Source organism: Panulirus ornatus, chromosome 12, assembly GCF_036320965.1.
Source record: "Panulirus ornatus isolate Po-2019 chromosome 12, ASM3632096v1, whole genome shotgun sequence".
In the NCBI taxonomy this organism is placed as follows: Eukaryota; Metazoa; Arthropoda; class Malacostraca; order Decapoda; family Palinuridae; genus Panulirus; species Panulirus ornatus.
The window spans coordinates 31,348,640-31,370,750 of NC_092235.1; the positions used below are offsets into that span (position 1 = coordinate 31,348,640).

At 40.3% G+C, this 22,111-nt stretch overlaps 1 protein-coding gene across 8 annotated transcripts in view; it reads right to left on the minus strand.

The window, feature by feature from the left end:
- The window catches only part of LOC139752006 (uncharacterized), a 269,198-nt gene that overhangs the window by 55,554 nt on the left and 191,533 nt on the right, over positions 1–22,111 (minus strand). For 6 of the 8 annotated variants that reach the window (XM_071667778.1, XM_071667779.1, XM_071667783.1 and 3 more), the window contains exons 18-19: positions 13,928–14,377; positions 1,652–1,768 (exon numbers count right to left, since the gene is read on the minus strand). In XM_071667778.1, coding sequence (XP_071523879.1) covers positions 1,652–1,768; positions 13,928–14,377 — 567 coding nt within the window. The remainder of the gene's footprint in view (positions 1–1,651; positions 1,769–13,927; positions 14,378–22,111) is intronic. The other 2 variants (XM_071667781.1, XM_071667784.1) reach the window with 2 other exon arrangements.

Here is a 22,111-nt window from a genome sequence, read left to right on the forward strand (position 1 = left end):
AAAGGCTCCACTCACAGCCAGAGGTCAAAACCATCATAATAAAAGATTTAAATGAAGTGATAGGGTAAAAAAAACCAAGTCAAAGTTACCATGATAAAATAGGTGAAAAACATGGAGATGAAAAAAGGGAGATAATTGTATAAAGCAAATGGATTTGTATGTAGCATTTATGGATCTGGAGAAGGCATATGATAGAGTTGATAGAGATGCTCTGTGGAAGGTATTAAGAATATATGGTGTGGGAGGCAAGTTGTTAGAAGCAGTGAAAAGTTTTTATCGAGGATGTAAGGCATGTGTACGTGTAGGAAGAGAGGAAAGTGATTGGTTCTCAGTGAATGAAGGTTTGCGGCAGGGGTGTGTGATGTCTCCATGGCTGTTTAATTTGTTTATGGATGGGGTTGTTAGGGAGGTGAATGCAAGAGTTTTGGAAAGAGGGGCAAGTATGAAGTCTGTTGGGGATGAGAGAGCTTGGGAAGTGAGTCAGTTGTTGTTCGCTGATGATACAGCGCTGGTGGCTGATTCATGTGAGAAACTGCAGAAGATGGTGACTGAGTTTGGTAAAGTGTGTGAAAGAAGAAAGTTAAGAGTAAATGTGAATAAGAGCAAGGTTATTAGGTACAGTAGGGTTGAGGGTCAAGTCAATTGGGAGGTGAGTTTGAATGGAGAAAAACTGGAGGAAGTGAAGTGTTTTAGATATCTGGGAGTGGATCTGGCAGCGGATGGAACCATGGAAGCGGAAGTGGATCATAGGGTGGGGGAGGGGGCGAAAATTCTGGGAGCCTTGAAGAATGTTTGGAAGTCGAGAACATTATCTCGGAAAGCAAAAATGGGTATGTTTGAAGGAATGGTGGTTCCAACAATGTTGTATGGTTGCGAGGCGTGGGCTATGGATAGAGTTGTGCGCAGGAGGATGGATGTGCTGGAAATGAGATGTTTGAGGACAATGTGTGGTGTGAGGTGGTTTGATCGAGTACGTAACGTAAGGGTAAGAGAGATGTGTGGAAATAAAAAGAGCGTGGTTGAGAGAGCAGAAGAGGGTGTTTTGAAATGGTTTGGGCACATGGAGAGAATGAGTGAGAAAAGATTGACCAAGAGGATATATGTGTCGGAGGTGGAGGGAACGAGGAGAAGAGGGAGACCAAATTGGAGGTGGAAAGATGGAGTGAAAAAGATTTTGTGTGATCGGGGCCTGAACATGCAGGAGGGTGAAAGGAGGGCAAGGAATAGAGTGAATTGGAGCGATGTGGTATACCGGGGTTGACGTGCTGTCAGTGGATTGAATCAAGGCATGTGAAGCGTCTGGGGTAAACCATGGAAAGCTGTGTAGGTATGTATATTTGCGTGTGTGGACGTATGTTTATACATGTGTATGGGGGTGGGTTGGGCCATTTCTTTCGTCTGTTTCCTTGTGCTACCTCGCAAACGCGGGAGACAGCAAAAAAAAAAAAAAAAAAAAAAAATTGTATAAAGAGAGTATAACTACCAACTCGGACAGGAAGGACTTAAAATGATTCTAGAAATTACTTCACTGCTCCTGAGTGGTGACTGATGTCAACAGTCTACGCTGGTAGGAGCCGTGGTGGTCAAATAAGATGTTACCTATCTTCACTTCATAACAGCAGTCACAGCAGGTCAATCAACATGGGCTTACCTGTCCCTGTGCTGTAGTAGTGGTGACTATGCTAGGCGTATGGTCAATATTTTGCTTTGCATGCTGCCCATCATACTGCCTTAGGGGTGCATTGTCATAATCACCAGTACCTGGAAGCTGAAGGTAAAACTGTATTAAACTTTATCTTATTATTACAGATCTAAAAAAAAAAAAAAAAAAAAAAAAAAAATCACCACACCTCTCACTATCACAAATTACCAGTTCTACCTGCCTAAATATCAGGAGGATTAGTGATGGCTCTGTTGTGAGCCAATACTTCAGTGATTGTCAAGTTACACTCGTCTGGCCCAGGTAGCTCTCTTTTTTTTCTGTCTAACCCACACTTGGAGTACCAGCATGCTGTTCAGAAACATACTATCACTCCTTGTCACACTTAACACTTGACAACATTTAACTCACACAGCTCATTCTTCATAACTCTAGATTTTCCTGCAGTAAGCACTATGTTTTAGCCCTGCCTTTCGGTAAAATGGTAGGAGGAATGGATAGAATGAGTAAGCAAGAACATTAGGTAGAAACATTAGATAGTAGTAGTAAGCAAAAACATTAGGCAGGAATATTAGGCATGAGCCACTGCATACATTGCACTGGAGTTGCCCTCTGCCAGTGGCCTGTTAAGGGTGAGGCAATAAAGGCTAAGAATGATGATGGAATTCATTAGTTATGGGCACTCTATTTCCAAGGCCACCCCTTTGAAGGTGTTCTAGAGATACAGATTGATGGATAGAAAGATTTCCATTATCACCACAATAACTAATGGCCATGATGACAACTTAAAACAAACCACTGTAAATACAATCATACAGTATAATGGCCACGTCATTTGTGGATTCCTACAAGAACACTCGGATTTCTATATATCTTCCCTAACTAGGAAGAAACGATTCAGTTCATAATTGTATGTACAGGTTCTGAACAACAAGGTTAAAAGTGCTGAGTCAGGGCATTCCTGGTTACTCTGATATTATCAACATTTATGCTTGACCTACGACTCAAGAATAGTTGTGATGAATATGAAAATAAAAACTTCACACATACTTAGACAGCAATCAGCACTGACATAGTAAGGAGTATATCAGATAACATGGTGGGCGTGTCTTTACTACAATCATGAGCATCAATCACTGGTGTCCTCAATAAAATCAGTATCACTACACTCAGCGCTAGTACACTTAGCTTTATGTTCAATACTATTAACTTCACTCTTCTCCCTAGCATCAGTAATTAGTCTGCCTAACAGTATCATTTTCACTACACTCCTTGGCAGCAGCAACTTCTTTCCTATAACAATTTCACAGTATTCAGCATTAATAATGAGTCAGTACAATATATTCAAAACTTTAGTATGACGTTATTCTGCCTGACAGTTTCATGTCTCTAATACACAAACCATTACTCAATGTAGTTTTAACATCAGTAGTATGAAAAATAAGAGAGCAAAACACTGATGCCATCTGGCTCAAAATTTCTTTACCCTCCAAGCTTTGGTTATGTTTGGTGTATCTTGCCCCAATTCTGCCAGTCATGTACATCTGTTTGACTATTTGAGTTCCTGCCATAAGGCATATTCATGCACTGAATTCCTCTATGCACTGGATTTCAATGGAGATAAAAAAAAAATTGGATTGGTTCTACTCGCACTGATCCCAGTGGAGCTGAGACCCTTTATGTTTTCCTCTAATTTAACTAATCTTTCCTCTGATGGAATTCATTTTACACCCAAAAGGAGACCAGACTTGTCAAGATCACTATTCTAATTTATTTCATCTCTTTTTTTCTCTCTAAAAACCTTCCCATTACATGTGCACTACTACTGTCTGCTTATGGTCTTCTGATCACAATCTCATAATTACTTTGAATTGGGCATGTCCATTCCTTATCCTCCTCTCAAAATGCCAATTTTAGCACTTTGGGAAGGCTTAATGATCCTCCTCAAGCAGCTTTTATGATTGATTCTCCAAAGGACCAGTACTGCTTTCCTAGCCATGATATCTCCAGTTGTGCTGACCATCTAATGGGGGTTATCTTGGATGGGATGAAGACAAATGTCCTGTCTTCTGAATCTTTACCTCCCCAGTCATGGTCTTATAGCTACTGTCCTGATGCTTGTCAAGAACTGATACTCTTCTCTTCTCTGAATCTCATTCTGCCTTCACTTCTACTTAAAATCACTGCAAAGCTGTTTTCACAAGAGACATTGCACCAATTTGACTTCTTTACCTTACAAGTCTTTCTGTTTCTTAACCAAAAGCATTTCCATTAACATATAATTCAACCTTTTTTCAGCACAAGATGATCCACAAGTATAAATGATGAGAAATGATGGAAGAGAAGAGCAAAATGGTTTGATAGACGATGTGGCAGTGGATGAAAGAAATGGCAAGCTAGATGCTGGAGTTGTTAGAGGATTCTTTGGAGGCTCTGACCATATCACAGTTCTTTTTTGTGGTGGTGAGGATCAAGAAGTGGAGGTAAGGCATTAGGAAGATTGGAGAGGTAAAACTGTGGGCAAGTGAGATGAATCAGACAGAATACAAGGAGGAGAATCAAGTCGGATGACCAAAAGTTTAGATGGAAGTGCAGTAAATGTACAGATTCAGTCATATGTGAATGAGATGTTTAAAATGTTTAGAGAAAGTCACATAGAGGTTGTAAAATTAGTAGTTGGATACAAGATAAGAGGATATAGGACTAAAAAGGTATGTAAGTGGTGGAGAGAACAGATCAGAAATGCTGTGGAAGAGAACAAAAAGGAATATGGATGACTGCTCAAGAGAAATGTACTAATGAAAGTTCAACAAAAGGGGAAGGAAGAATATAAGATGTGTATATAGAAAGTTAAGGGGCCGACAGAAGAAAGCAAAGAGAGTACATGAAGATTTTGGAAGAAAGTAGAGTGAAAAGTTTACGGAAAATCAGAAATTATACTGGGAAGAAGTGGAAAGGGGTCCATGCAAGAGTGGAAATGTTAATGTGAGAAGGAAGAAAGAGGAGTTGCTGAATCAAAAGGAGGGAGTGAAAGAAAAATGGAAAGAGTTTTAAAGTACAAATGAATGTAGGAGAAGGTTAATCAACAGTTGTTATATGCATGGGTATGGATGATGGAAGGAAGAGGACACAAGTGCAAGGACCTACAGCAAAAAAGGGAGAAAAAAAGGCAATAGTCAGGCTGAAGATAGGAAAAGCTCCTGGAGTGGATGGTATCATAGCTGAAAAGCTGAAGCATGCCATGAGGTGAAAGTGTGATAGAGTGGGTGCATCTGATATATCATTTAGAATGGAAACAGAAGGTTATGCCTAAGGATTGCCTAAAAGCTATTACTGTTCCTTTATTCAAAGGAAAAGGTGCTGAGCATGTATGTACCAATTATTGGGGAATAAGCCTGTTAAGTATACCAGGAAAAGTGAATGGAAGAAAGCTGACTGACAGTGCTATGGAAGTGACTAAATGTAGAATAAGTGAGGAGCATGGGGGTTTTAGGAAAGGTACGGGATGTGTGGATCAGATTTTTGCAGTGAAGATGATTAAAAAAGTAGAAAAGGGGAAGAAGTTATAGGCAGCTTTAATGGATCTGGGGAAAGTGTATGACACAGCTGAGTGGAATGCTTTATGGGGTGTGTTAACGATATATGGAGCAGGGATACAACCATTGGATGGTGTGAAATCCTTCTATAGAGGAGCAAATGCACATGAAAGAGTGGATGGAGAGTTGAGCAAAAGTTTCAGTATGCATATGGGTGTGAAGCAGGGCTGCGAGATGTTAGCATGGCTTTTTAATATACTTGTGGATGTAGTGATAAGAAAGATGAAAGCAAAACAGGGTGCAGAGATGAAATGTGGCAGTGAGGTATGATGAGTAGTAGCAAGCCTGTTTGTGGATGATACTGTGTTGTTTGCCAAGAGCAAAGAGGGGTTGCAGAAGGCTGTAAGTGTGTTCTGTGTGTGTAAGTGTAGGTGATTGAATGTAAATGCAAGTAAAAGTAAAGTAATGGTGTTTGAAAGGAAACGAGTGAGATTATGTATATGGCAAAACCATACAGTGTGAAAGAAGAAAGTGTACCAAACTGTGTTTTTGAAATGAAGGGAGGAAGACTGGAAGGGGTGAGAAAATTAAAATATTTAAGAGCTGTCGTGGGTAAGTTTGGTTACTTGGAAGGAGGGATAAGGGAGACAGCAGTGCAGGGTAGAAGAGTCATTGGGTCCCTTAACAGAATAATTAAAGGGAGAGGTGTAAGTATGGAAGTGAAGGGAGGATTAAGGGACAGCATAGTCCTCCCAACCCTGACCTATGCAGCCAAAACATGGACATGGAATGAGGCACAGAGGTCAAGAATCCAGGCTGTGGATATGAGCTATCTGAGAGGAACATGTGGTATGACTAACTGGAATGAAGAAACAAATAAGGGGATGTATGAGAGATGTGGTATGGCACTGCAAAGGGAATGGATTGTGGAGTGATAAAGTGGGTGAAACGTAATAATTTGAGGTGGTTTGGGCATGTGGAAAAAATGTAAGATGGGTAGTTTACAAGGATAATGTTTTTTTTTTTTTTTTTTATACTTTGTCGCTGTCTCCCGCGTTTGCGAGGTAGCGCAAGGAAACAGACGAAAGAAATGGCCCAACCCCCCCCCCCATACACATGTACATACACACATCCATACACGCAAATATACATACCTACACAGCTTTCCATGGTTTACCCCAGACGCTTCGCATGCCTTGATTCAATCCACTGACAGCACGTCAACCCCTGTATACCACATCGCTCCAATTCACTCTATTCCTTGCCCTCCTTTCACCCTCCTGCATGTTCAGGCCCCGATCACACAAAATCTTTTTCACTCCATCTTTCCACCTCCAATTTGGTCTCCCTCTTCTCCTCGTTCCCTCCACCTCCGACACATATATCCTCTTGGTCAATCTTTCCTCACTCATTCTCTCCATGTGCCCAAACCATTTCAAAACACCCTCTTCTGCTCTCTCAACCACGCTCTTTTTATTTCCACACATCTCTCTTACCCTTACGTTACTTACTCGATCAAACCACCTCACACCACACATTTTCCTCAAACATCTCATTTCCAGCACATCCATCCTCCTGCGCACATCTCTATCCATAGCCCACGCCTCGCAACCATACAACATTGTTGGAACCACTATTCCTTCAAACATACCCATTTTTGCTTTCCGAGATAATGTTCTCGACTTCCACACATTTTTCAAGGCTCCCAAAATTTTCGCCCCCTCCCCCACCCTATGATCCACTTCCGCTTCCATGGTTCCATCCGCTGACAGATCCACTCCCAGATATCTAAAACACTTCACTTCCTCCAGTTTTTCTCCATTCAAACTCAACTCCCAATTGACTTGACCCTCACCCCTACTGTACCTAATAACCTTGCTCTTATTCACATTTACTCTTAACTTTCTTCTTCCACACACTTTACCAAACTCCGTCACCAGCTTCTGCAGTTTCTCACATGAATCAGCCACCAGCGCTGTATCATCAGCGAACAACAACTGACTCACTTCCCAAGCTCTCTCATCCCCAACAGACTTCATACTTGCCCCTCTTTCCAGGACTCTTGCATTTACCTCCCTAACAACCCCATCCATAAACAAATTAAACAACCATGGAGACATCACACACCCCTGCCGCAAACCTACATTCACTGAGAACCAATCACTTTCCTCTCTTCCTACACGTACACATGCCTTACATCCTCGATAAAAACTTTTCACTGCTTCTAACAACTTGCCTCCCACACCATATATTCTTAATACCTTCCACAGAGCATCTCTATCAACTCTATCATATGCCTTCTCCAGATCCATAAATGCTACATACAAATCCATTTGCTTTTCTAAGTATTTCTCACATACATTCTTCAAAGCAAACACCTGATCCACACATCCTCTACCACTTCTGAAACCGCACTGCTCTTCCCCAATCTGATGCTCTGTACATGCCTTCACCCTCTCAATCAATACCCTCCCATACAATTTACCAGGAATACTCAACAAACTTATACCTCTGTAATTTGAGCACTCACTCTTATCCCCTTTGCCTTTGTACAATGGCACTATGCACGCATTCCGCCAATCCTCAGGCACCTCACCATGAGTCATACATACATTAAATAACCTTACCAACCAGTCAACAATACAGTCACCCCCTTTTTTAATAAATTCCACTGCAATACCATCCAAACCTGCTGCCTTGCCGGCTTTCATCTTCCGCAAAGCTTTTACTACCTCTTCTCTGTTTACCAAATCATTTTCCCTAACCCTCTCACTTTGCACACCACCTCGACCAAAACACCCTATATCTGCCACTCTGTCATCAGACACATTCAACAAACCTTCAAAATACTCATTCCATCTCCTTCTCACATCACCGCTACTTGTTATCACCTCCCCATTTACGCCCTTCACTGAAGTTCCCATTTGCTCCCTTGTCTTACGCACCCTATTTACCTCCTTCCAGAACATCTTTTTATTCTCCCTAAAATTTACTGATAGTCTCTCACCCCAACTCTCATTTGCCCTTTTTTTCACCTCTTGCACCTTTCTCTTGACCTCCTGTCTCTTTCTTTTATACTTCTCCCACTCAATTGCATTTTTTCCCTGCAAAAATCGTCCAAATGCCTCTCTCTTCTCTTTCACTAATACTCTTACTTCTTCATCCCACCACTCACTACCCTTTCTAAACAGCCCACCTCCCACTCTTCTCATGCCACAAGCATCTTTTGCGCAATCCATCACTGATTCCCTAAATAATGTATGATAGTATAATTACAGGGATTAGTGTGAGAGGAAGACCACCTGTGACATGGGGAAACAGAGTGGAAGAATACTGATACTGAAGGCAGAGAAATGGTGGTAGAATGCATGGAATAGTGTATGCACAGGAGGCACACAAGGACAGGGATGAGGAGACTTTTGCCATGGCCTCTTCCATGATGGGAATTCCCAGAGGGAATGGGTGTCAGAGACATAGGTAGATAGATAGGTAGACAGATAGATAGATACAATTCTAACTCTACTCCACTTTTCTAACATGATCAATCTTCAGATAACACTCCTACACACCCATTCTTTTCAGACTTTAATTTCCCCTATCTCTGTTTTGGATGATTTCATATCTAGACCTTTCACCCTATCTCCAAATGAGCTTAAGCCCTCTCATTTACTTTTCTTGCAAAAGGTCTTTCAACTCTTCTCCCAGTAAAAAGTGGTTAAACTTAAGGTTCAGAAGGCATATCTACTGATATCCTAGGAGAGTGTACCTTTGAGCTGGCTCCAATCCTTGTCTATTATGTCTGTTTAAAAACTCGCAACTTTTTACTTCTTGGAAGCATGCCTTGTTAAAGCCCATTTCTAAGAAAAGATGCTATTCTGTTCTAACCTTTTCAACTATTGATCCATTGCTATCACTTCGGTTGTCTCCAGTCTTTAAAACTCACCACTCTCATTTAGAATCTCATTCCTTTTTTCTGATCATCAATATGCAAGGTCCTCTTCTCTTCAATGTGACTTACCTCTGACACAAGGATTTTGGCCAATCTTTAGTAATGGCCCACCACATCCTAAAATATATGACAGGGTATGGTACGAGATTTTGCTTTCTAAACTTGCTTTCTTTGGCTTCTCTGCTTCTTCCTCTCAACTACATATCTTTCTCTCTAGTCAGCAATTGTGATGGTTGCTTTGGAAAGACTCATCAACAATGATGTCCCTTAGGGGTCTGTCCTTTTGTGTATAATCTTTCTTCAACATCTAATCCTATTGACTCTGACCACTGGTTCCTCTCCATATAAATCATCTTACTCTCCCTTCTCTCTTGATTCCAATTTCATTCTTTTTCTTGATCTAATTGTAATCCAGACCTATACAGCATCTCAATATGGAGAAGCAGTAACCCAACAATGCAATTTCTACATACCTCTAAATCTGTATCTGGCATCTATAATTTTGGCATCTATAATTCAACATTACAACAGCATAAAAGAGCTGGGTACAATCATAGCCTCCACTCTACCCTGGAACCCCATTTGATAAACATTTCAAAATCTGCTCACCAAAAGCTGATGGAAATGTAAAAGCACAGGATTTTATTTTCCTGTAAGCAGTTATTCCATATCAGCAAGGGTCTCATTCTTCCTAGAGGGAAGTTCTGTTCATACTCTATCATTTCAGCCACTGTTTATGTGAGCTTACTTCATATGTCTCAGCCGCAAGGCTTGGGCCTGCAGCACACAAGCAAGTGCTGCATCCTATAGTTTCTGGGCAGAGACCAAGCATACAAACAATGACAGCTATGATATCTCCTTCCTTCTTGAACTGCAAAACGGTGGAATTCCCTTCCTTCTTTCATCTTTCCCTTTTTGTATGACATCTCCATTTTTAAGAGTTCAGTCTACAAAAACCTGAGGAGCTCAAAAAAGTTATTTTCATATCATCTTTTCATACTATTCAATTCTCCTTTCATCTAAGAAGGCCACAATTGGGGCATGTCTCTTCCTTGCTGTGTCATGTAATGAAGCCAAGACAGCAGTGTGCCAGATAAAGCTACTGTTTCAATGATGATGAAGCTCACTCAGGAGCAGAGTGATGGATGTGAAGTTATAAAAGACAGGATCAACAGAGATGCAGGCATAAAAAGCAAATAAATTAATCAAGTTATCTAAATATGAAAGTTTTTTCCCAGGAAGAGAAAATGAGTATGTACAGAATTAGGAAAACTTAATAAAAAAACATCTCATTTCAAGATGCAAAATGACACTGCAAGAAATGTGACCAGGTACTGCAATACTAACCCTTTCACCAAGCCCCCTAGCAGATGCTACCAAAAAAATAATAAAGCTTGTATCAAATAATTTGTGTTATTTGTTAAGTCCTTGAACTGAATGGTTGTTCAGTGCTTTTTAGAATGGAAAAATTAGACTGAAACTATCTGCATAGATTTATACATTTTAGCTATCTTTTACAGAAACTATTTATGTAAAATTATATGTTTTGGCATCTATCTAAATTAACATTATTGTCTAAAATCTCTCCAGTACTTTTGATTCCTTCCATTGTTATAATGGTGCATAGCTTATATTTGACTCTGAGGCTCCAATGTTTTTGGTATTCCATTTGTGCATGTTCCATGATAATATTGCAACTACAAGTGTCAACACTGGGGCTGGTCTCCTCTCCTTTAAATGGTCATGGGTCAAAATGATATGAGCAATTTTCAATATAAAAAGGACTGTCTAAAAATGGCAATTTCTGATGTAGGAGGAATGCCATACGTTTTCAACAGCTTTCTTTATCCTCAGTACATTATTTTTTTGGGCTTCTAAGACTCATCGTGCATACCACTTGCATCTAACATAATTTTATTCTCTGCAAATGAACTCATTCTGAGATGTGCATTGTGTATATAGGTTGCTACATATGGCTGTTTTAGCTTCAGCATCTGCTATCTAATTACTGCAAATACCATCATGTCCAGGACTTCAGCAAGATTCTATACACTTATGCTTTAAGTGGATTCTTATAATACAGCCTTAGATTTTTTAACTAAGGGATGCACTAAAGCACAGTGTGATATGGCTTGGAGTGCACTCTGGAAATGGGGATATGTTGTAAATTATTTGTTTAAGTGCAACTGGAATATCACACAGCCTTGCAGTAAATATGGAAGATTCTATCGGTAGGTTTGCTTTACAAGATTCTCCTTTAATAACTACAGCAAGGCCTGCATCATCACCACATTTTTAGCCAATGCTAAGTATCTTTGTTCTGTTTGCATGAACAATATCATGCTGAACAAATTTGTTTCCGTTATTACTGAAAAAATTATGTTTTTGGGTGTTTTCATCCATTCCCTGCAAAGTTTGGTCTTGGGAACCTTTCACTGAGGGAACCAAGCAAAATATACTTTCTGAACTGAGTTGAGGTCTAAACCACTCTAATCAATTGCATTATTTTATTCTTACATTACAAGTCTGGAGGTCTTTGGATGTTTATCAAATACACCCATCCTCCTAGCAACAAAAACATACTTGTATGAAATGTAGAGATAGATGGTGTATGTTTCAGCCCAAAGAGATGCCTTAACCATCTTTGTCTTAAGTTTACATGGAGCTTGCCTAATCTTACACCTTTAAGAGGATCTGATTGGTCCCATGCATATTCTAACACCAAGATTATGGATACTATCAACATTTTCTGGATAATATCAATGGCCAACTAATATATCTGGCAACTATATTCCAGTACAGAATTGGCGTTTGCAGTGCTTGCACCATATCATTATAAGTCATTAAAATTTACATGACACTACTAGAAAGTCAGAGGAGTACACCTCCAGTCAGTTCTGTATTGTACAGTATTATCCTTACTCTGTATCATTATACATTCACCACTGTTTACATGTGTGGGTGGAATGAGGTATTGTTAAGGGAAGCAGCCACTTTATGTGGAATCTTGATAAAATCAAGGGAAACATCTTTGTCATGATTGTGGCATAATGTGGTGTAAAGCATCAAAAGGGTTAAGAAAGCTGAAACAGTGACAACCTGTGGCACCTTCTGTGTAATTCTCCAGTCTTATACTTTCTAGATGCTTTGCTGCTGCTGCACAATGATGGGAGATGTTTTGTTCCATGCCTTCCTACCTATAGTAAAAGGTTTGGAGTCAGACTGTTTGTTTGAACAGGGACTTAAGACTAAATTTTAATCTGCCAAGCTTGAACTGTCTGAATATGTGGACTTACCTACAATTTTTGTAGGATAGATCAAATGCAAGAGCTGGCTTGTCACCTACCTGTAACAAGCAAACTCCAAGCACTGCTCTCTCAGAAGCTGGTACAGAATTAAATACCATAACCCACTGTCTCTGATTCCAAACCTCAAGGCCAGAAAATTAATTTTAGTGCAACTCTATTTCAGTATATTCAGTCAAATTTACTCATTATGATTGAATTCCTATTCACATACTTGAGCACCTTTCATGCCTTCATATGGTAGCAACAGGATTAGACAAAAAAAAAGTCTCATGTGCAAACACCCATTCTCTTGCTGTATATACCTCTGATACCTGTGCCCTTCAGAAACTCTTTCAAGGGGGTGGGCATGGCAAGAGCATCTCCATAACTGGTGAACTCCTATGCCACTTCTTAGCCTTTAGTGCCTCACCCTGTGCAGTGTCTCCTAAGGTTTCTACAGCCTACTTGTATTAAATGTGTCTATTACTTCTACTTTATGCTCCTGTCTGATGTCCCTATCTAACAATTCTCCTATCTAATGCTCCAAGCTACTGCATCTATATAATGCTCCTAACATTTTGCTAAAAGGCGGGGCTAGCACACAATGCTCACCACAGGAAAATATACATTTATGAAGAATGAAATGTGTGAGTTAAATGTTGTGAAGTGTTATGAGTGGCATGGATAGACTGCATGTTTATGGACAGAAAGCCAGGAATCTACATGTTGGTGGGGCAGCAAGTAAGTCTCTTGCCATCATGCATTATGCTTTGACACCAAAGTGTACTGAAATGATAACAGTAATGCTTTCTTTTTGATAGCTTCCAGTCCCTTATGGTTCTCTGAGCCTTTGTAAAATGTATCCTTTTCACCAGTTATGCTTGGCCTCTGGTAACAAATTCAATCATCAAATCAATATGGATGGTTAAATGGCCTCTGGTAACAAATTCAATCATCAAATCAATATGGATGGTTAAATGGCCTCTGGTAACAAATTCAATCATCAAATCAATATGGATGGTTAAATGTTGGTTATCTCAAACAATGTACTTCCTGAGGGAAGAACTGAAGTCAACATGACTCAAGGACGGTGAGCTCAGATAAGCTGGTCGTTCAGGAAAACTGACCACTCTGATAGGCAATTTGAATTTCCATTTCATAAAGATCTATGTTTCCTTGCTTTATGAAAATTTTTTCATGTGTGCTTCTGGTGCAGATTCTCTATGGATCAGACTGCAATGACTTAAGAAAACAGTGTACAGGAGAATCATCCACTCTCCGTCCTCCTCATACTACCTACCAAACATGTAACCAATTACTCAGGAAGGTACAACAACCTGAAATACAGTATCATTATGAGAATTAAAAATGAATCTTTGGAAGTATGTAACATTCATGTTAATGATTTGATTATTATCACATTACAGCAAGTTTCAATATCTACCATCAAAAAACAAAAAATTAAATCAAAGCTACAAGACAAGTCCATCCTTACATGAGACAAGTCCTCTGGGCTGATGTGCAGTGGACGGGGGTGAGGGGGGGGTACGGCGTAGTTTGCGTTGTCACCCATGGCATCCAAGTTGTGATCTATTCTATGGTGAGGCCATTTGTGTTGGGAAATTGAAAACCCTGTAGTGGTTTGTGCACTAGGTGCTGGAGATGATGAAGACACTGCCACAGGTATGGGGATGACAGAGTTTGAGTTAGAGTGCAAGTAGCCAGGTTGAAAGCCAGGAAATGTGTAGACAGTGTGTGTGTAAGGTGTTGGAGATGATGATGACACTGATAAGGGTGTTTGGGTAAGAGAACTGAGGCTGGTATGTGAGTAGCCAGGTTTTAGGTTCGTAGGCAAATGGCCAGTATGGGAGACAGGAGGATTGCTGGAGCCACCTCGGTTATGGAACGAGGATTGGAGGAGGTCGTCGCGTCGCTTGGCGCTCTGCTGGTTAGATAAAGCCCACAATAACTCCAGAGAAGGTCTCAAGGATTTATTAGATTTGAATCTGGTGAGCAAAAGTCATACCTTATTTAAAAATATATAGTTCATAGTTACTTAGTTGAGACCTTCTGTTGAGTTTGCCATCAACAGTGTTAATAGTAAGAAAGTTATCATAACACCAGTGGAAACACTACAGTACATACCAATAAAGTCTCTATTGTTAATGAGCAAACATTTCACTTTTCCCATAACTTAGATTTACAGTTAAAAAATGCAGATACCTTAAATTTTCTAAATCATAAAGTTCTAAATGTTAAATGTTGTTAAGATGTTATTTTCAAACTGGTACTAAAACTTAAAGTTAATTCCTGATACATATTATAAAGTCAGAAGAGAGGAAAGTCACCATACAGCACTGTACACTACAGCATCATCACATATGCATCACTTTTCTTTCCGTTTTATAGATGCAGGAGTTTAAGGACTTAACCCCAACCGAGATATTAAAATCACTCCCAAGCATATAGTTTTGTCACTATTCTTTGCCTTTCATCTATTATTCACCTCCTCTTTATGGGCAATATCTTCAAGGTAGCTTCTTTTTCTGCACATTCACACACAAGTAAAAAAAGGATATATATTTCCACCATAAAACTAGAACTAATCATCAGGCTTCATATATGCATCAAGTAACCCTTTCATTGCTCCAAATCATGACTGTGGTGCTACATCGTAGAGCTCTCTAAGCCACACAGAATTCTACGGCTCAGTCTGAATTCCCAGTTGATGTATGATTCCATATCTTACATAAATATCACCAGCAACCTACTAACACTGCTGGAAAAAATTCATGCATTACTGTCACCCATAAATCATCTACAAATAAGTAACTGCATCATCTTTGCATAATGGTGGTTTTATTTAGCAGTTATTGTACACAATTCTACAGTAAAAACGAAATCTCTTACATTGCTGTTTATATACTTCATGAAATCAAACTTATTTTACCACTGATTCAAGTAAATAGTGTTCTGTCTGTGTAAATGTTATGTAAATATGTAATTGGTGCATACACAATATAAATAATACAAAAACACAATAAATATATGCACATGATATGCATGGGATGTGTGAAATCATACCTAGGAGAATAATAAAAGCTGTGAAAAAATTTAAGGTGTATGTATAATATCAAACCCAGAAAAATCCATAATCATCATATACTTACATTCAATGCCTGCAAAAAATATCTTGTCTGCCTCCCCATGCATTTTCCAAGGTGATGTCAAAATTATGCTTTAGTACTTTGTCAGCTTTCCTTTGGCCTTGATTATCATCTGCACAAATCTGGGCATGAATAGCAAGATTCCTAAAGTATTCTAGGTCCACGTTTTGGGTCTTGATCCCTTGAATGAGGCAAGGCACTGATGAGTTGCTGCAGGTAGCAGCTGCCTCATTGTGTGTTCTGAGCACCCAGTGTACCTAAAAAGCCCATGTTCCCACACTTTCTTGCTTCCAAGCAAGAATTTGGGCATTCTTCCCTTTAGAAAGGTATGAGCCGAGCCAATCTTGACACACAGGCAGAAATACAGTGCACAGAAGTGACATTCCCAAAATGAAGTGGCAGCCAGGTGGAGTAAAGAACATCCAACCTTAAGACAGCCTGAGGGACAATGAGGTGGCTTGCTGGTGTTCACAAGGTTAGAAACATTATTTGCATCAACCAGTTGTAGATATGATTTCACTATGAGAATGTCATATGCTTGTACCCATGACAAACCTTACCCGTGTATTGCCTCTAAAAACGTATGGAGGACATACAATGTTTTCTGTGAACACTGTAAATAAAAAGGATCTCTGCTGCTGTCAAGGGACCCTATACCATACATTTGTCAACCTCCCACACCAATGCAGAGGAAAGCATGATGCTTTTTTTTCGAAAATTTCTTCACTAACATATGATATAGAGGCTGCAAAAATAAGCAGTGAAAGGGTTAAAAGCATAAATTTGAATTTAGCAGAAATGTTTGAAAGCATTAATCTAAATTTAGCAGAAATGTAAGGGAATTGCAGAGTGAAGGAATACATTGGCAAGCAGGATATATTATAGGCAATAACTGACTGGTAAGCACTACTAAGGAAATACAAGCACCTGGCTATCAAGAGGGGAAGTAAGCCAGCAATGCATTGACTGTTACATTCCCCTCCTTGGCCCAGGTTAATGTCTTTTCTTTCAGTCTCACTTATAGCGGGATACTGGAATTCAATCCATAAACTATAACAATCTCTCCATCTTACACATTATACTTAACAACACTACCTGTATTTTTCTTTATCCTAAATCTCACATTTTCTAGTCTTTTTCTTAAAAGTCATGGAGAGTGATGACATCCTGCAATACATATAATGCATCCTCTTTTGAGCATAATACAGTATATACATCTCACTGGATAATCATTTTACAATTTCCGATAATATATGTTCCATTATCTATATACACGATTCATATTAATTCATGTAATTACCTATACACATTTTCCTTTCTGCTTGGCCACTGCAAAAATGAAGTACTATTCTCCACCGTATTTTGATGGTTACTGTCCAGATGAGATCCAAAAATATGGGCAATTGATGTTGAAACACTGAGTTGCCACTACTTGTATCTTGGCTCACCATGCCACTATTCACAGAGCCTGGGATTTTTTAAGGCACACTCTAGTCAATTGCCAGATGCATCCAGTGCCATATATAGCACATCTGCAGTCAGTGGGTTAAGTGTGTCATGCACATAACTGGTATCTTTGGGTAAAAATACATCTAAGTGAGACATACCTGAATTAAGAGTGATTAAATACAAGACACTATAAATCAATAAGATGAAAGCAATATCAGTAGTATAAACATATAACTGAAGACTTAATCATGCATGAGTTAACTGCTTAGGGTAAGAGCCGTGCCTAATGACATCTCCACAGCACACAACACATGACCAGATCCCTCATGCAGCTAAATGAACTTAACATAGGTGCACAATATAAATTCTTAGCACAAGCCTGGTTTTATGATCTTTGCCTTTGGCTAACAAGTCCTATGAAAAGATAATGGACATCAGGTTTTCACACATATGCTCCTAAAGATGTTTCATGTACGATCGGAATTCTATACATGAATAACATAACTGCAAAGGTGGATGATTTGAAAAAATATGATATTATGCTCAAGTATCACAGATCCAAAACAACTGTGATCAGGAGGTCTTTGGAGAGTAAATATATTTATTCTGGGAACCCATGTGATAAACTGTATCAGTTATGTTTAACATACTACAAAGTGCAGATACAATATACAATCCTGCATATAAATATACTTTATCAATGTCCTACACTCACAGCTACCACTTTTTTTAATACATTTCTTTGCTGTTCCCCACATTAAAAAGGTAAATGCAGAATAAGTTAGGAGCAAGGGAATTTCAGGAAAGGTATGAGATGTATGGATCAGATTTTTGTGTTGAGAATGACTGTGGAAAAACATCAAGTGAAAGATAAGATTCTGTTTGCAATTTTCATGAATCTGGAGAGTGTGTATGAAAGAGTCTAGTGGAATATTTTACGGGAAGTGTGATGAATATATGGGTTAGGGGAACCACTAATGGATAGTGTGAAAGCTGTCTATAGAGGTGCAAATGCATGTGTAAGAGTAGAGAGTTGAGGTCATCATGGCTTTTTAACATGGCTTTTTGATTAAGTAAGTAATAATAGGGTAAGAGAGTTGTGTGGTAATAAAAAGAGAGTGTGGTTAAGAGAGCAGAAGAGGGTGTTTTGAAATGGTTTGGTCACATGGAGAGAATGAGTGAGGAAAGATTTTGACCAAGAGGATATATGTGTCAGAGGTGGAGGGAACGAGGAGAAGTGGGAGACCAAATTGGAGGTGGAAAGACAGAGTGAAAAAGATTTTGAGTGATAGGGGCCTGAACATGCAGGAGGGTGAAAGGCGGGCAAGGAATAGAGTGAATTGGATCGATGTGGTATACCAGGGTTGACATGCTGTCAGTGGATTGAATCAGGGCATGTGAAGCGTCTGGGGTAAACCATGGAAAGTTGTGTGGGGCCTGGATGTGGAAAGGGAGCTGTGGTTTTGGGCATTATTGCATGACAGCTGGAGAATGAGTGTGAGCGAATGGGGCCTTTGTTACCTTTTCCTAGTGCTACCTCGCACACATGAGGGGGGAGGGGGATGGTATTCCATGTGTGGTGAGGTGGCGATGGGAATAAATAAAGGCAGACAGTGTGAATTGTGTGCATGGGTATATATATATATGTGTCTGTGTGTGTATATATATGTGTACATTGAGATGTATAGGTATGTATATTTGCGTGTGTGGACGTGTGTGTATATACATGTGTATGGGGGTGGGTTGGGCCATTTCTTTCTTCTGTTTCCTTGCGCTACCTCGCAAATGCAGGAGACAGCGACAAAGCAAAATAAAAAAAAATAAAAAAAAATAAAAATATATATATATATTATTGCATGACAGCTGGAGACTGAGTGTGAATGAATGGGGCCTTTGTTGTCTTTTCCTAGCGCAACCTCGCACACATGAGGGGGGAGGGGGATGGTATTCCATGTGTGGCAAGGTGGCGATGGGAATGAATAAAGGCAGACAGTGTGAACTGTGTGCATGGGTATATATGTAATGTGTCTGTGTGTGTATATATATATGTGTACATTGAGATGTATAGGTATGTATATTTGCGTGTGTGGACGTGTATGTATATACATGAGTATGGGGGTGGGTTGGGCCATTTCTTTCGTCTGTTTCCTTGCGCTACCTTGCAAACGCAGAAGACAGTGACAAAGCAAAATATATAAAAATATATAAATATTTATTTATTTTGCTTTGTCGCTGTCTCCCGCGTTTGCGAGGTAGCGCAAGGAAACAGACAAAAGAAATGGCACAACCCACCCCCATACACAATGTACACACACACACGCAAATATACATACCTATACATCTCAATGTACACACATATATACACACACAGACACATACATATATACCCATGCACACAATTCAGACTGTCTGCCCCTATTCATTCCCATCGCCACCTCGCCACACATGGAATACCATCCCCCTCCCCCCTCATGTGTGCGAGGTAGCATTAGGAAAAGACAACAAAGGCCCCATTCGTTCACACTCAGTCTCCAGCTGTCACGCAATAATGCCCAAAACCACAGCTCCCTTTCCACATCCAGGCCCCACACAACTTTCCATGGTTTACCCCAGACGCTTCACATGCCCTGATTCAATCCACTGACAGCACATCATCCCCGGTATACCACATCGATCCAATTCACTCTATTCCTTGATAGAGATGCTCTGTGGAAGGTATTAAGAATATATGGTGTGGGAGGCAAGTTGTTAGAAGCAGTGAAAAGTTTTTATCGAGGATGTACGGCATGTGTACGTGTAGGAAGAGAGGAAAGTGATTAGTTCTCAGTGAATGTAGGTTTGCGGCAGGGGTGTGTGATGTCTCCATGGTTGTTTAATTTGTTTATGGATGGGGTTGTTAGGGAGGTAAATGCAAGAGTTTTGGAAAGAGGGGCAAGCATGAAGTCTGTTGGGGATGAGAGAGCTTGGGAAGTGAGTCAGTTGTTGTTCGCTGATGATACAGCGCTGGTGGCTGATTCATGTGAGAAACTGCAGAAGCTGGTGACTGAGTTTGGTAAAGTGTGTGAAAGAAGAAAGTTAAGAGTAAATGTGAATAAGAGCAAGGTTATTAGGTACAGTAGGGCTGAGGGTCAAGTCAATTGGGAGGTAAGTTTGAAAGGAGAAAAACTGGAGGAAGTGAAGTGTTTTAGATATCTGGGAGTGGATCTGGCAGCGGATGGAACCATGGAAGCGGAAGTGGATCATAGGGTGGGGGAGGGGGCGAAAATCCTGGGAGCCTTGAAGAATGTGTGGAAGTCGAGAACATTATCTCGGAAAGCAAAAATGGGTATGTTTGAAGGAATAGCGGGTCCAACAATGTTGTATGGTTGCGAGGCGTGGGCTATGGATAGAGTTGTGCGCAGGAGGATGGATGTGCTGGAAATGAGATGTTTGAGGACAATGTGTGGTGTGAGGTGGTTTGATCGAGTAAGTAACGTAAGGGTACGAGAGATGTGTGGAAATAAAAAGAGCGTGGTTGAGAGAGCAGAAGAGGGTGTTTTGAAATGGTTTGGGCACATGGAGAGAATGAGTGAGGAAAGATTGACCAAGAGGATATATGTGTCGGAGGTGGAGGGAACGAGGAGAAGTGGGAGACCAAATTGGAGGAGGAAAGATGGAGTGAAAAAGATTTTGTGTGATCGGGGCCTAAACATGCAGGAGGGTGAAAGGAGGGCATGGAATAGAGTGAATTGGATTGATGTGGTATACCGGGGTTGACGTGCTGTCAGTGGATTGAATCAGGGCATGTGAAGCGTCTGGGGTAAACCATGGAAAGCTGTGTAGGTATGTATATTTGCGTGTGTGGACGTGTATGTATATACATGTGAATGGGGGTGGGTTGAGCCATTTCTTTCGTCTGTTTCCTTGCACGGGAAACAGCGACAAAGCAAAAAAAAAAAATATATATATATATATATATATATATATCTTTCTTCTTTCTTTCAAACTATTCGCCATTTCCCGCATTAGCGAGGTAGCGTTAAGAACAGAGGACTGGGCCTTTGAGGGAATACCCTCACATGGCCCAATTCTCTGTTCCTTCTTTTGGAAAATTGAAAAAAAAAAAAAAAAAAAAGAAAAGAAAAAGAGAGGGGAGGATTTCCAGCCCCCCGCTCCCTCCCCTTTTAGTCGCCTTCTACGACACGCAGGGAATACGTGGGAAGTATTCTTAATCCCCTATCCCCAGGGATATATATATATATATATATATATATTTTTTTTTTTTTTTTTTTTTTTTTTATACTTTGTCGCTGTCTCCCGCGTTTGCGAGGTAGCGCAAGGAAACAGACGAAAGAAATGGCCCAACCCCCCCCATACACATGTACATACACACGTCCACACACGCAAATATACATACCTACACAGCTTTCCATGGTTTACCCCAGACGCTTCACATGCCTTGATTCACTCCACTGACAGCACGTCAACCCCTGTATACCACATCGCTCCAATTCACTCTATTCCTTGCCCTCCTTTCACCCTCCTGCATGTTCAGGCCCCGATCACACAAAATCTTTTTCACTCCATCTTTCCACCTCCAATTTGGTCTCCCTCTTCTCCTCGTTCCCTCCACCTCCGACACATATATCCTCTTGGTCAATCTTTCCTCACTCATTCTCTCCATGTGCCCAAACCATTTCAAAACACCCTCTTCTGCTCTCTCAACCACGCTCTTTTTATTTCCACACAACTCTCTTACCCTTACGTTACTTACTCGATCAAACCACCTCACACCACACATTGTCCTCAAACATCTCATTTCCAGCACATCCATCCTCCTGCGCACAACTCTATCCATAGTCCACGCCTCGCAACCATACAACATTGTTGGAACCACTATTCCTTCAAACATACCCATTTTTGCTTTCCGAGATAATGTTCTCGACTTCCACACATTTTTCAAGGCTCCCAAAATTTTCGCCCCCTCCCCCACCCTATGATCCACTTCCGCTTCCATGGTTCCATCCGCTGACAGATCCACTCCCAGATATCTAAAACACTTCACTTCCTCCAGTTTTTCTCCA